This window comes from Gopherus evgoodei, chromosome 1, assembly GCF_007399415.2.
Source record: "Gopherus evgoodei ecotype Sinaloan lineage chromosome 1, rGopEvg1_v1.p, whole genome shotgun sequence".
Taxonomy (NCBI): Eukaryota; Metazoa; Chordata; order Testudines; family Testudinidae; genus Gopherus; species Gopherus evgoodei.
This window is the reverse complement of record NC_044322.1, coordinates 210274756-210289306: the sequence shown is the minus strand read 5'-3', so window position 1 is coordinate 210289306 and position 14551 is coordinate 210274756. Positions and strand designations below refer to the sequence as shown.

At 43.5% G+C, this 14551-nt stretch overlaps 1 protein-coding gene across 1 annotated transcript in view; it reads right to left on the bottom strand.

Annotated features, from left to right (window-relative positions):
* Nucleotides 1–631: 631 nt before the first annotated feature.
* ATP1A1 (ATPase Na+/K+ transporting subunit alpha 1) overlaps nt 632–14551 on the bottom strand; it is a 31628-nt gene continuing 17708 nt past the window's right edge. Inside the window, exons 10-23 of the mRNA XM_030533879.1 lie at nt 14168–14277; nt 12924–13058; nt 12214–12406; nt 11580–11755; nt 10617–10753; nt 7773–7923; nt 6860–7028; nt 5752–5906; nt 5247–5370; nt 4051–4196; nt 3784–3914; nt 3223–3324; nt 1928–2019; nt 632–955 (exon numbers count right to left, since the gene is read on the bottom strand). Coding sequence (XP_030389739.1) covers nt 927–955; nt 1928–2019; nt 3223–3324; nt 3784–3914; nt 4051–4196; nt 5247–5370; nt 5752–5906; nt 6860–7028; nt 7773–7923; nt 10617–10753; nt 11580–11755; nt 12214–12406; nt 12924–13058; nt 14168–14277 — 1850 coding nt within the window. The 3' untranslated portion in view covers nt 632–926. The remainder of the gene's footprint in view (nt 956–1927; nt 2020–3222; nt 3325–3783; nt 3915–4050; nt 4197–5246; nt 5371–5751; nt 5907–6859; nt 7029–7772; nt 7924–10616; nt 10754–11579; nt 11756–12213; nt 12407–12923; nt 13059–14167; nt 14278–14551) is intronic.

Here is a 14551-nt window from a genome sequence, read left to right as displayed (position 1 = left end):
AAGTACCAAGGCTTGTGCATTGGCACATTACAGGAAGAGTCGTAGGGATGAATTCACTACCAAGGTCAGTCAGCATCAGCTGGTGAATCAAAACAAGATGCAGTAAAGAGGGTTTTAGAATTGTATAAAAATGCAGAGAGACAATCTCTGCAGTCCTTCCACAGTTCCTTTCACAAGATGTGGTGGCTTGGCAGGGTGATGTCTCTGCTGTCACTAAGCTTGACCAGGGAGGAGACAAAAGGCTTCATTCATAGTCTCAGTGAGAAAAGGCAACCATGAAAGCTGCTCCAATTAGATTGGGAGAGGGGGAAAGGAGGAAGATGCAATGTGGCTTTTTGATCTAGGGGATCCCCAGAAGAGTTTTATGAACCACATAGGTTTGTAATTCAGCTTCCATTACAAACTTAATTGTTACAGAGCAGAATTTAAAATATGGTGGCAACAGGTGTGGGTGGCAACAAGTGCCAGCATAGAATTGATCCAGTAGAGCTGAGTTGCCTGGATCACCGTGAAGCAGAATGTACCAGGAGCTAGTGTCTGCACCTCCATGGGTTTTGAATGCTCCTATCCATACGTTGCTCTGATACAAGCACTATTTGATACAGCATATGTACAATATACACAAGAAGCATCCTGTTATTATCCATCTTTATTTGTAAAAATGGAAATATTAAAATCTTAACATCTCTCTTTTTAAAAAACAAAAAGGCACATAAAAACTACTCCCATCTTTCATCACCATAGACTGATGTGTCAAAGAAACTCCCTCCCCCCTTTCTCCGCCAGTCCACGTTTCTTCGGATTCACTTTGTTCTTCATTTCGTTCTTTTCAGGGCACAACTCTCCATTCGAATGCTGAAAGTACACATAACACAGGGGAGGTGGAGGGCTGTGCTGTGCATGGAATGTGGTTTTGCAGTTGAATTTTAATAGTATGTTTCCTTTTCCACCCAACCTACAAAGAGAGAGAAAGAAAGAACAAACTAAGTCAATCTCATGAAGCCATTTATACACAGGGTGACCAGATGTCCCAATTTTTGGGTCTTTTTCTTATATAGGTTCTTATTACCCCACATCCCCGTCCCAATTTTTCATATTTGCTGTCTGGTCACCCTAGCTTAGCTTGTCCATTAAACATCTGAACTCTTAGGTGGAATAGCACAAATGAACATCAATGCAAGATTAAGTGACCTTGCTGTAATGGAAAGTCTTTCAAAATACCTGATGACTTGCAATTTATAAACTGCTCTGACTTCCCCAAGCTAGACAAACCTGAACCATTATTTTCTAGTACAGCGTGTAAATACTTCCTCCCCCATCTCTCTCTCTTCCCTGGAAGTATTTCATAATCTGAACATATGAAGAACTCAGATGTTAGAGAGATTAAGGCCACAGTAGCAAATCTTCAGGGTAGTTCTCTCCCTACCACCCCACTGCAGATTACTGCCCTTCACACTGTTCAGCTAGAACAGGATTTTTGTTGGGGGAAAAAGGAGGCAGTGGCAAGAGAGGGAACAAAATACTGATTCAGAACCTTGTTTGTTAGTGATGACACCAGAACAGTGATAAGGGACAAATTTAGATGAATTTTGCCCATTCCTATGGCACATTCACACACAGGAGGAACTGGGCTTCAAGAATAAGTATCACTATTCAATTGGTATTGTCCCTAATTTGAGTTTAGTCACATTTTATCATTACTACAATCTCATTTTAAAGAAATGAAATGACAGTGCAACTCCAAAATGTCAGCCCCTATACACAATGGGATATATGTGAAATGACAACTGAGGATTCCCTCTCCTCTTCCCTAGGATTGCAATGTTGTGCCCTGATGCCCAGAGAGTAAGAACACACTGCTCAACAGGGCTGGGATTTTTTCTGCATATGTAAGAGTGCTCAGTTCACTGGAACCATATATTCTTACCTCCAGGGCTCCGTCTGATGATTAGTTTTCTGACTTCATCATACAGGAAGATAAGGAGAGAGTATGGGAAGGCACAGAACCACCAGCTTGGTCTGTTTTGGGGAAAGAGACATGAGTAAGAATACAGATAGTACCTTGCAGAAAGATTCATTAACTGGTATTTGGCAGCAGATCTTTGCATTTATGCTACGAACTGTGCAGATCACTGAATGGAGGCAAGTCCAGACCTGCCAATACAGCCGCTTCTGCAAGGGGCTCTGCTGAACCAAGAATCACCAGGGCCAAGAATTACCACTGAGTTTTCCCACAGGAAACTAAGCTGATTCCAGATAAAGATTCCAAGGAAAGGTGTGCCACTGCACCTTTGTCCCATTTAGTACTAGCTCCTCCCAGGCCACCACTCTGATCTAGGAAGATTTCCTTCCAAGCACAGGTAACCTTTGAACCTACAGCCTTCTGAATCCAAACTATCACAGCACAAGCCAATCACATGGGAGACTGTCATATCTAGAAGCTGCTGAAGTGATACTGGTGCCTCAGCACCACACTGGGGACACTGTACAGTTGGGAATGCCAGGTTTTGTAGATTTAAAAGTCCCAGTAATTTTCTCATTGAGACTACATGAGGTAGTTGTAAGTGGTTGTTTAGTTTTGGAAAAATTCAACTTCATTCTGCTGCTAAATTCCCCGTTCTGGTTTCAATCAGATGCAGGATATATTTTCCACTTCCTGCTTTGAAGAGTTGTTGTGCAATATTAAACAGATGCCACAACCCACTGCAGCAGAGGACTGCACTTCAGCAACTAGGGAAGGGGGGCCTACAGACTGACAAGTCACCTATATTACCTTTCATCTGAGGATCTCAAAGCATGGACTATTTTGGATAGAGGCGCTATTCCCCTTCCTGCACATGAATAAGCTCTACTAGTGTACCTGCAGGCACCCTAGGGAGTTGTGCTGCTTAACTACATGGGCATAGGTGAAGTGGTACAACTTGTGTTTAGACAAGCCCTGTGCTTTGAAGAGATTTCCTCATGGTCACCTGCCAAACGGGGTTGGAAGAGAGAGAGACTGATTTCTGGTGGGCAATGTAAGCTAAGCAGAGAGAGACTACCAGTGGGTGACTTAAGAGGTCATTCTCCAGTCTCAATCCAGTGAAGAGTTCCAAAGCTACATTTTATAAACTACTCAGATTCTTGGAGAGTCAATTTATGCAATCACATCTTAACAATATATTTGTTCTGTTGCAACTGCTGGGGAGTAACTGTGAGCTGAAGTATCAAGACATGACTTACTTCAGTGGATACATCCTTAAGGCGACATCCATGCCAGGACAATAAGAGAGGAAGGCAGCCAGGGCAGTCTCCTCAAAGAGACCAAATATTAAGATCTTGTTCCTAGGAAAGACAGAAAAGTTAGTGCTAAGGCATCTCTCACCAAACACGCAGATTTTCACTGGCGAATCTGATTCGCTAGGATATTCTTTGAACAAAACAGTCATGGAATTATACCCTCTTTATTTCACCCTTATCTTCTCATGGCCTTCACAACGCAGTCAATATTTGAGAATGAGTTATCTTCAGATGCTCTTGCAGCCAAGGATCAGAGAAAATCATTGTCCACCGAGTCACATCCTGTCTGATAACAGAGAACTGTGGATTGCTCAGGAGCTGTAGGCCTCTCTACTTGACCCATTAAAGCACTATGCCACTATTAACGCACCTAATTTAATTGTTTGGCGCTTCCTGAGATAGGCCCAGCATTATACTGAATAGACTGAGGTCTATTGCCACTGCCTGCCAATTACAGCAGCAAATGGACTCCTCCTTAAAACCTCTCCATCCCACACCACTTACTTCATCCCCTGCTGGAAGACTGAATTCCTTCTGGTTTTACAGATGACCAAATCTGCCCACTGCACCACCACAATGCTGACAAAGAAGGCTGTATGGCAAGTGAACTCCACAATTTTCCTCTGTTCGTAGGTCTGGAAATGAGGAGGAAGAGTGTTAGTTCTTATACATTCACCTTCTCCATTCCATGTGCAGATCTACTTGTATCCCAATGCAGGATATGCACTTTAGTAATTTGGCTTGTAGCCCCCATTCTGTGCTCAAACTTACCCACTGTTGCCCATAGCTGTCCTCCACATCATTCACCCACCGGTCATCCCATTTCACTCTGATCCCTACCAAGGAGGAGGGCAAGAACCCATTCTCTGCTAGGATTACAAAGTACGTGAAGAAGCCTCCAAGGGCCTGGATCATACCTGATTGAATTAGAAAGTGACAGATAAACCTATGCAATCTGTGAAAGATGGTCATGACAGACAAGTGATTTGCTAGGCATGAGTTGTTTCTTACACAGAAGCCCCAAGCACATTAAGTCCCTCTGTTCTCATTTACCCAACCCCTAACTACAGGAAATTTATATTTCTGCAGCTATGAAATTCTGTTCCTTCCCCCGGCCCAAGGAAAAGTTCCCCAATTTTGTACAGTTTACTGTAAAGTATGGAACATGGGTAAGGCCTGAAACTCTGGATCAAGGACACAGGATAAAAACACCCATTTTAAGCCTCATCCCATGTTCCCCACAACAGCTACATCAGAGGTTCTCAAACCGGGGGCCGTGATCCCTTCAGGGGGTTGTGAAGCTATTACATGGGGGGGTCACGAGCTGTCACCTTCCACCCCAACCCCCTTTGCCTTCAGCATTTATAATGGTGTTAAATATATTAAACAAGTGTTTTTAACTTATAAGGGGGAGAGGGGTCACACTCAGACTTGCTATGTGAAAGGGGTCACCAGTAAAAAAGTTTGAGAGCCAATGGGCTACATTAATGAAGCTTCAAGTTCTGCTGCAATTAACCACCCCGTGAACTGTGGCATATCTTTGTACTTCCTTTAATCAAGCCTCTAATGATGTGCGTACAGGAGTATACTGGAGAGAATCTTTTGCTTCTAATTAAACTAACAATGGGATCTATGTTCTGCCAAACAAGTCTGAACCCAAAGAGAATTAGTTGGCCACCAGTTACTTTGCAGTGCTGTGTAATTAAATAAAATTACTGTGAAAGTGATTCAGTGGATGAAGCAAGCTGCACAAGTCACCACTACAGGCAATTGCACAAAGTTCTCTTAAAAGCCTGAATTTGTGGCTTCCCAAATACAATATGGCCTGCATGGCCAAAAGCCTGTACTCTACAGAAACATGATAGCAGCTACTTCCCTAGACTGATTGTGCAATCTCCCTTGAGGCCAAGCCTACCCCCGTCAGTGCTGAGCACGGTCCCAAAGGATGAAGCGAAGCAGCAGCTTACCAATCTGCCCGTAGGCCATACTGATCAGTCTCTCGTTCACTAGCTTGTCCGTTTTGGGGTTTCTGGGCTGTCTCTTCATGATATCGCTCTCAGCTTGCTCATATGCCAAGGAGATAGCAGGAACCTTTGGGGTGGAGGACAAGAGTTGGCATACTAGGGAGCTTTGAAAACAATCTCTTCCATTTTCAAAAAGGAGTGGGCGGCTTCCCCTCTGTCCCATTATAGTGACTAAGAAACGTACAGGCCTGTTGCCAAATAATGACATTAGACTGAGGGCCTATATGCAGTACCTTGCCCTTATATTGGCCCTTAGAGAGGAGCAAAACACTCTAAGCCATCAAGCTTTGATTTTCAGGAGACAGGTAGACTAGGCTATGGAAAGACTATTCACTGACCAGCTTTGTTATAGGGCTAAGAAACAAGCTGGTTACATATTCTCTTGAATCTGAAGTTCTTTAGGGTTATTTTGAAACCATATGTGCCCCTGGTATTCTAAGGTACTTACCATGTCAGTACCCAAGTCAATGCAGAGAATAGTTACTGTTCCCAGGGGTAGGGGGATGTTAGCGATGATGAAGATTAGGAAAGGTGTGATCTCAGGGATGTTACTGGTCAAAGTGTAAGCAATGGACTTCTTCAGATTATCAAAGATCAGACGACCTAGGAAGGAACAAATACACATTCTTTACTACTACATGGCAGCCAGGCGGCTTACAGAAGGCTTTATTCCTAAAGCTAAACACATCAGTGCTTGAAAGCCTAAACACACTAGTTTCCCCTCTATGCAGAGCTATCACAAGCAGAACTGCAGTGCAGTGGAAGTTTGGGTATTCTATTCAAGTCATCATGAAGGCAGGATCACTATCTCAGCTCACCACCAGCAGGTTTCCTTTCTCCATATTCAGTGGAACCATCTTATTTTCAAGTTCAGTGGGGGAGCTCAGACATAACTGTTCCTGTGAGTCCCCACTTCCAGCTGCCAATGCCCTCTCAAAACCTAACACCTTTCAGTCATCGCAAGCAGCTGTTGCCGGGGATTCAACAGCAGGCATGGGGAGAGAGAAGCCCTATGGCTGGGCTGCCTTCCATTTCACTTCTGCTGAAGGTGAACAGCCAGATCAAAATCAGGATCCTTACTTCCACAGTTACCAACACATATTAGAGAACAGAAGGGGCATAATGAGTTAACTCAACTCCAACCCAGGCCCAGAAGTCTACACAGCAATAAAAAGGTCCTGAGTCCCGCAAGCCCGAGCTAGCTGGTACAAGCCAGCCAGTTTTCTCTTTGCTGCGTAGGCGTACCCTTAGTAACCCTAACTGTAGCTCGGAGAGCCCTACCTTACAATAGGCTTCAGGTCTAACCCTAGCCTTGGAATCCCTTCACTTAGTAGCCAGGGGAGCCCTTAACCCAGATTAAGTTCAGATCCCAATGACTTTTTTGGGAGTAGAATTCCCTGCTTAGGTAGGTTTGGTAAGACTTTACTGTGAAAGTGAATTATAAACCCAAGTTAAGGGAAGTCTTTCAGAGATCTAGTTTATCCCACAGGGTATTGCCAAGTAAGTGGCTACACTTAGCGTGCTAACTGAAGTGAAACAGAGGCTTGGAAACTCACCTTCCTCTACGCCAGTTACAATGGAGGCAAAGTTGTCATCCAGGAGAATCATGTCAGCTGCCTGTTTAGAGACGTCAGAGCCAGCAATACCCATGGCAACACCAATGTCTGCTTTCTTCAGAGCTGGGGAGTCATTCACACCATCACCAGTAACAGCTACAATGGCTCCCTATGCACAGAGAAAGGGAAAGAGAAGATTTCAATTCCTACAACAGGAACATGCAATCTTGTAACATTCCCTTGAGAGTGTCCCTGTCTTTCATGGGTATTACCGTTAACCCTTCCCCAACCCTGATCAGCTATTTTTCTGAACAGGACCCATAGCTGGAAATGGCTCTTTTAGTGCTATATTTGGGACCTGATCAAGGTCTTGTAGGTGATCAGTGAAGGATCTTTGAAAGACAGCCTGTGTCTTCTTTGAAGTACAGAAACCTGGTACGCCTCTCTGAAGCCTGCAGTCAATCAGGAATTTCATATCCGGACTTGCTGCTGTCTCTGGAGAACACATTTGATCTTAGGGTGGGGTGGTGGTAAAGCCTCTCCTCTCCAAAGTGTTTAGACCTTAAACCTAACTTCAGAACTACTTGTGCCCTTGCAGGTCACTTCAGGGCCATGCATCACTGCAGGCCTCATATTTGAAAATATATATCATACACCTTTCCTCATAGTGTCCATATTCACATATGAAGTCTATACTGAATACCGAGCTATAGCTCAGACCAGCATCACGAGATGCTTCTGCAGCCATTGCTGTTACTATAAAGAAAACCTTGAACAACTAGGCATATATACCCCAGAGAGGTGAGGGATGTCTAGGCCATGCTGTTGCTCTTGAACATGCTGCATACTTGAGCTGGTAGTTTAAAGCAAATACTTTTGCAGATGATCAAATAACTTAGCACTTTCTCCCTACCTGTCGCTGGCAACCTTCCACAATTATAAGCTTCTGCTGAGGAGATGTCCTGGCAAACACAATTTCTGTATGATGAGTCAGAATGTCATCTAGTTGTTCACTGGTCATGTCCTTCAGATCTGTGCCATGGACAACACAGGCCTTGGCATCCCTAGGATTTAACAAAAACACTCACACACTTTCCATTAACCCACAACTCTTATGCATACTACAAAAGGAAAGCCACAGCTTTTAATATACTTAAAAAAAGTATTGCCTTCGAGGAGGAGATTCCAAATTGCATGTTTGGGGTCTCATATCTTGTGTGACCAACTCTTACTGTAGGAGAGAGAAGAAAGACTGTTCCTATGTTCTACAGTCAGTGTTCCATCTAATTTTTCCCCACCCATGTGCAGAATGAATTTTGTTATGTGCATCAATATGGAGGTGACATCTTCATATTGGTGCACTTATAACAAAATTAATGTGGTGGGGCTGGCGCCGAGGGGTCTGGAGTGTGGGCGGGACAGAGGGCTGGGGTGCAGGGGCGTGAGGGCACCAGCTGGGGGTGCAGACTCTGGGGTGGGGCCAGGAATGAGGAGTTTGGGGTGCAGGAGGGTGCTCCAGGGCTATGGCAGAGAGGGGGGCGAGGGACTCTCCTCCCACAGCAGCACCTGGCTGGGGGTGGGGGAGGAAGAAGTGCCTCTCCCTGCCACAGCAGCTCTGGGGCTGGGGCCACAGGAAAAGCACCCCTCTCCAGGCCATGCAGGGTAGGAGTGCTCCGGCCATGACAGAGTTGGGAGCTGGGCTAGGTTGAGGCCGGGGGAGGGGCACCCCTACCCCAGAAGGTCCCTGGTGGGTTCCCTGAGCACCTGTGTGGCACTAAGGCGGCAGCTGCATAGCTTACAGGAAACCTAGGCTACTGTTACAAAATATTCTAACGAACACAGTTCATGTTATGTTTTAGTATTTTAGATTTTTCTTATCCATGTAGAGTGTATATTCATGCCAGATTACATTAGACAACCAGCTCTTATCTAGTTCAGCATCCCACCCATAACTGGCCAAATGGATAATACATGTAGCTAAAGATGTTACATGGTACATAAGGGGAAATTCCTTTCTGACCTCACTGCCAGCCACCAAGACCCCAAAGCATGTGGTCCAGTTAACCTCCTTAGCCTGCATTACCACATAATGAGCGTTATGAAGTTACCCTCTCAAAAATCTAACCACAATATTTCATCTTCCTCAGCAATTCATTCCACAGGCTGTCTGTTCACAGTTCACAAGTGCTCTGTGGAGATTCTCCAAGCAAAACAAAGGCTTGGTCAGGCTAAACAATGCAGGCAGCCCAGTAATCCTATAAGCAGCCAGCTTATGAATAGGTGAATTTGCCTGATAAATAATTCAAATCTTGTGCTCTTAGGTAGCAAAGGTGCCATGTATTAACCAGTGAGGGGAAGTGAAGTCCTGAAGAGAACCTAAGTATTTGCCCATAGGACTGTTCTCATTTTGGAAATCGATCTACCTTACTTTGGTGCTATGGACCTTAAGATCAGTTTTCAATGCTATCCCCAGAGGTCGTCAGTTCCTCTGCCCACCCAAAAATGTCAGATTTGGAACTCTTGAGGGAACAGGATCATGTTTTGACTTCCAAGACTCATAACAACCTGGTTTGATTTTAAATTTAAAATATTTATCTTTGGAGTTGAATGAGAGGTCAAATTTTAAGAGAGAGTTCCATTTACGTTTCCTTACATTACAAGTAAGGAACTTTACACTCAGCATAGCTATTTATCTTGTTTGAATTTTTGCAGGCCCCTCAGTTTAGATAGTTAAAACAGCCTAGTCATTTTCACTTTTTGAGTTCTTCCATGAAACTTTAATCAATGTTTCAGTGTCTTGGGCCCTCAAAGGGGGCTTTTAGTCCAGTTTTGACATGTAACTTATTTATAATTAGGCTTTTATTTAAGGTAAGCTTGGCAGAATTCAATTTTTATTTTTATTCTTTGTAATTTCAACTGGTAACTGATTTTTTTTATCTGCTTAAATTTTCACAATTGTGGGAAATTTTGGGGGAGGATCTGACAATTTGATGACACTAGGTGTTGAGATTCAAAAAGTTAAAACTATAATCAGTAAGACACAAATCAGATATAAAAATGTACAAAGTAAATACCGTTAAAACAAACTTAGTTCTCAAGCAGTGCTTTTCTTACTTTGCTTATCTCAAAATTTCAGTTACTGATGGACTTTTTCCATCGGTTTGTGCATGTACAGGGAAAACGTTTTCTGACATTTACCAATAAAACAATCTAATCCTTCCAAGCCTAACAATATTGTTATATTATAAAGAAACCTAAATAATTTTTGGGTGAAAACTGGACTAAAGCACACCTTTAAGTGCTCAAGCCACTGAAACATTGATTAATCTTAACATTAAATACATCTTCAGTAGTGATTTGGTCAGTTGTTCATCTGCTAAATTCCCAGTTAATAATTCCACAATCTCCACTCAGGACACAGTTACCAGTGCTGGTAGCTATGAAATCAGAAAGGTGTGTCCTGCTTTTGGTTTATGCACACTAATGTGATCCAAACAAGCTTTTCGGGTTTTGCGTGAAAGCTATTTGCCCTTATGTAAAAATCTAGTAGTTACTAGAACATTTTGGAGTCAAGTGAACATTTCACTGGGCATGTGACAAGTGCCAAGAAAACACAATGTGCAGTGTTAGATATGTTAGCTTTACTTTACCTGAGACTAGAAGTTAAGAGGGGATTGTGCAGGGGAGACAGGAGAGGCGGTCTTTATTCTAAGACAGCCTTTTCCCTTCTATCTGCAATGTTTTTTCTATTCAGTACCTGGGGTTGACCTGGCTGATTGGGATATTCAGACGAGCAGCAATATCCTCTACTGTTTCATTGCCCTCCGAGATGATGCCGACACCCTTAGCAATAGCTTTGGCTGTGATTGGATGGTCTCCTGTAACCATGATAACCTGCAATGCAAATATCAGACATTATAAAAGCCTAATCCATCCTGTCAAGCAGAGACAGAGTGCGTACTGAAGGAGTGTTAACATTTCCTTTTGTTGTCTCAAGTAAATTGTGGTAAAAGGTTAAGTCTTATTTCCAGAGTTGCTCTGTTCTTGTTGAATCCAGCCACGTCAATTCAGACTGCGAGAGAGTCAGCAAGGTGACGCCCGTGAAGCAAATCTGAGCTCAGCCAGATATTTAATAGCCATTGCATTACAACTGCCCCATTTGCTGGGGCTCTCAGGACATAGATCCCCAGGTGGTTCCCCCAAGGAAGGGAAAAGAGAGCACTGTGGGGAAGCTTGCATTTCCTGGTCAGAAAGACGACATCTATGTATAGGGCTGTCAGCAATACTTTTAGACTAGCCTGGGTTCAGAGACAGGAGGAAACCAACAGAAGATTAGGCCTAATTTTGTCTGACTCAGACCAGTTCAGCCATTGGATTTGAGGAATTTGGACTCCCATCAAAAACGTTTTTTTTCCCCAATCTGCTATTTGATTAGCATGGACCCTGCATTACTCCGTTAGGTTAACTGGCAAACTTCCAAAGCATTAAGTGTCTCAGCCTCTAAGAATGGCATCAGAGCGAACTGGGCCCAGGGAAGTATTCACTACTAGCTACAAACCTCCAGTTTCAGGCACATGCAGTACACATGTACTCACATGTGGAACACAGAAGGATCAGCACTCTAAGGAGAACCTAGTTTCTTTCAGGTCTGAATACTGGGCTCACTCATTTCATTTGTATTTTAGCTTATGTCATCACATACACTTAAAAAGAGAGATACCTTGATTCCAGCACTTCTGCATTTGCCAACAGCATCTGGCACAGCAGCACGAGGAGGGTCAATCATAGAAATCAGCCCAACAAAGCAGAGGTTTTCTACAGGAAAGTTGATGTCATCTGTGTCAAACTGGAAGCCTTCTGGGAACTGATCATCTGGCAGAGCCAAGTGGCAAAAGCCTGCAGCAAGTCAATAACGATGATTAGTTTGTGCCCCTAAGCAGGCAAGTTTAGAGGTGAATTCACTTATTGTGAACAACAGTGGAGAGGAGCTCTGTAAATTAGTGCCAGGTCTTCTGCTCAGGAGCTCAGTCAATATTATTCAACGTAAGCATCACTCCTGCTGGCTTAAAAGTTTTTCTAGACTCGTGGCTAGTTGCCAATGCCAGGTGACGAGCACTACTTAGTTTACATAATGGGACCTCGAAACGTCCATGTAGGCTGCACCCAATATTAGAACAAGTGCATATCCCTCTCAAGGGAGCGATTCCTTCCAGATCAATGCTGAAGTGCCCTGTAAGTTAGAGACAGTTGCACTGCCGGAACAGAACACAATCCCCTGTACTTAATCCATGCTTCTGTGGTATTGTGTGTGGAGCCCAAGCCACTGGCAGTGCGCTATGACTGCATTTCCTTACCTAGTACTCTCTCCCCAAGGCCGCCCAATTCAAGGTAGGCATTTTGAAAAGCATCTTTTGCCTCCTCATCCAATGGCTGTTCTTTTCCATGGATCAAAATGGAGTTGCAGCGGTCCAGGATTCTCTCTGGGGCTCCCTTCATCACCAGCAGGTAGCGAGACTCTGATGGATTGGCATTCTTATGGATAGACAGCTAAGGTTGTAAGAGAAGAGCTTTTATAGCTTTATATATGTACAGCATGAGATTAATGGGATTGCTCCCATTAAAAATGCCACACAGAATGGTTAGTTTCTACAGTGATTTGGAAGAGTTGTATAGGCAGAAAGTGCTTAACATTCATTCCAAGTATTCAACAGTGAATTGGAGAATTAAGGTAGATCCCTTTAAGGTATTCTGGAAACACAGGAATTCTGGCAAGTCCTCTCCCATAACCTTGGTTATATGTGGGTGTCGAGCACTCTCTGGCATGTGTTTCATTTATTTTAAAAGGTCACGTTTGCAATTTGGTCAGTTCCCAAGATTGAACCTCTCCTAGTCTCCCATCACAACACAGATATAGAACAAAACAAAAAAAACAAACAAACCCTATTTGCAGCCAACGCAATCCCACTGCAGACAGTGCTGCATGTTATACAGGGCTAATCTAGCCTGAGGGACTTTATATAAACATATAGGGGCTGGGAACCCTTCTTCCTCAGGAGGTTCTTACCTGGTATTTGTTGGTAGAATTGAATGGTATTTCCACTACTTTGGCATTCCTTTCTCTCATCTCTTTGACAGAACCACAGCATACCTCAATACATTTTAGAAGTGCAGATTCAGACGCATCACCTGCAACTGCCCTCTGTTAAAAAAAGTTTCACACATTGTAAACTTGTATGTGCTTGCTTCTTTCAATGAAGAGAGAAAGTATCTCAAACAAGGCTGAAGCCCAAGTCAAGCAGACCTCTAGAGTGTGGAGAAAGTTATGTAACCAACAGGACAATCTAAGAAGAGCTGTGGCAGACAGGTATTACAATAAGAAGAAATTCTTTTTAATGGCTTCAAGTCATGAACAAAGAGATGCAAGAAGAAGGATTACAATAGGTATAAGATGTCATGGTAGCAAATTGATATTAAAAAGAGAGAGAGGATTTATAGTCACAGAACCAGTATTGATGAATAGTCAAGACAGTTATTTTGTTCTACATCGGTTCTTCTACCCTGTTATCAAGCATAGTATCCAAGCACCTTCCAGTAATGCATTAAGTGACATAATTAACATATCAAATGCTGATACAAGAGCAGTGCTTCACTGGTGCAGATATTAGACTAGGCTGGATTTTAGCTTAGCATTTCTCCTCCACAATTATCGCCATGTGGCATTTGCTTTAGTAACCTACAGTTATGTCAGAAGGTCAGAAGTGTACTGTGAAGTTAATGAAAGATCCTATGACACCTGCTCTCTCTGCTCCTATGCCCACCACTGCCAGTTTCTTTAAAGCAAAGTATACTTTCATGGACCCCCCCCCTCTCCCCCCCACACATGTACTATGTGGGAATAACCAAAAAAGGAGAGAAAAATGAACCAAGCTGTGTAGGAAACCTCTCTGGCACATTCCCAGCCTCTGATGCGTTCTACTCCCTTAACCTGCAGGCGTCAGGGGTCAGCCGAAGGCAGAGATCATGCTGCAGGAGCCATACATCTCAGAAACACCTTCCACCCCTGCCAGAAGCACAGGAAGGGAGATTGTTTCCCCTATGGGTCTGTTTGCAGGAAAAGCCAGGAGCACCAGCTGGCCTTCCCTTCCCACATGTCCACCGCAATCCTGGGACGGGCGGGCATGGGACAGAGACAAGGCATAAATTGTTACTGCACTGCCTTCACCAGTCTAGACAGCTGGATTGTAACACCAACAAATCGGAGCAAAAATGGTTGTCAGGATAGTTTAGAATGCCTTTAATTGAACTCACTTTGAGAATAGGTACATTCTCTTGGTTAGCCTGGAACACAGCACGATTGCAGAGACCTGCAACTCTGGACAGAGCAGCCCAGGTAAGAGAACTCTTGTCAAAGGAGGCACCTGGAAGCAGGGGAAGAAGGGAAATGTTATGGTGCTAAACAGACCAGGGAAAAGTCTCAGTCTTTACTACCTCAGAGTATAAAAGAAAGCTCATATTTGTCATACTAGGAGTTTGCATCTGCTTCTTTTTCCCTAAATTTTAGCCACTCATCTAATCATAAGTTACTCTGAGGAGCAGGTGGTGCGTAGGCAAAGGCCTGGGGATTAACAGAGTAGCTAAATATTTTAAGAATAGGCTTTGTAGTCTAGATTCTATATACTAATAGTTATGTTT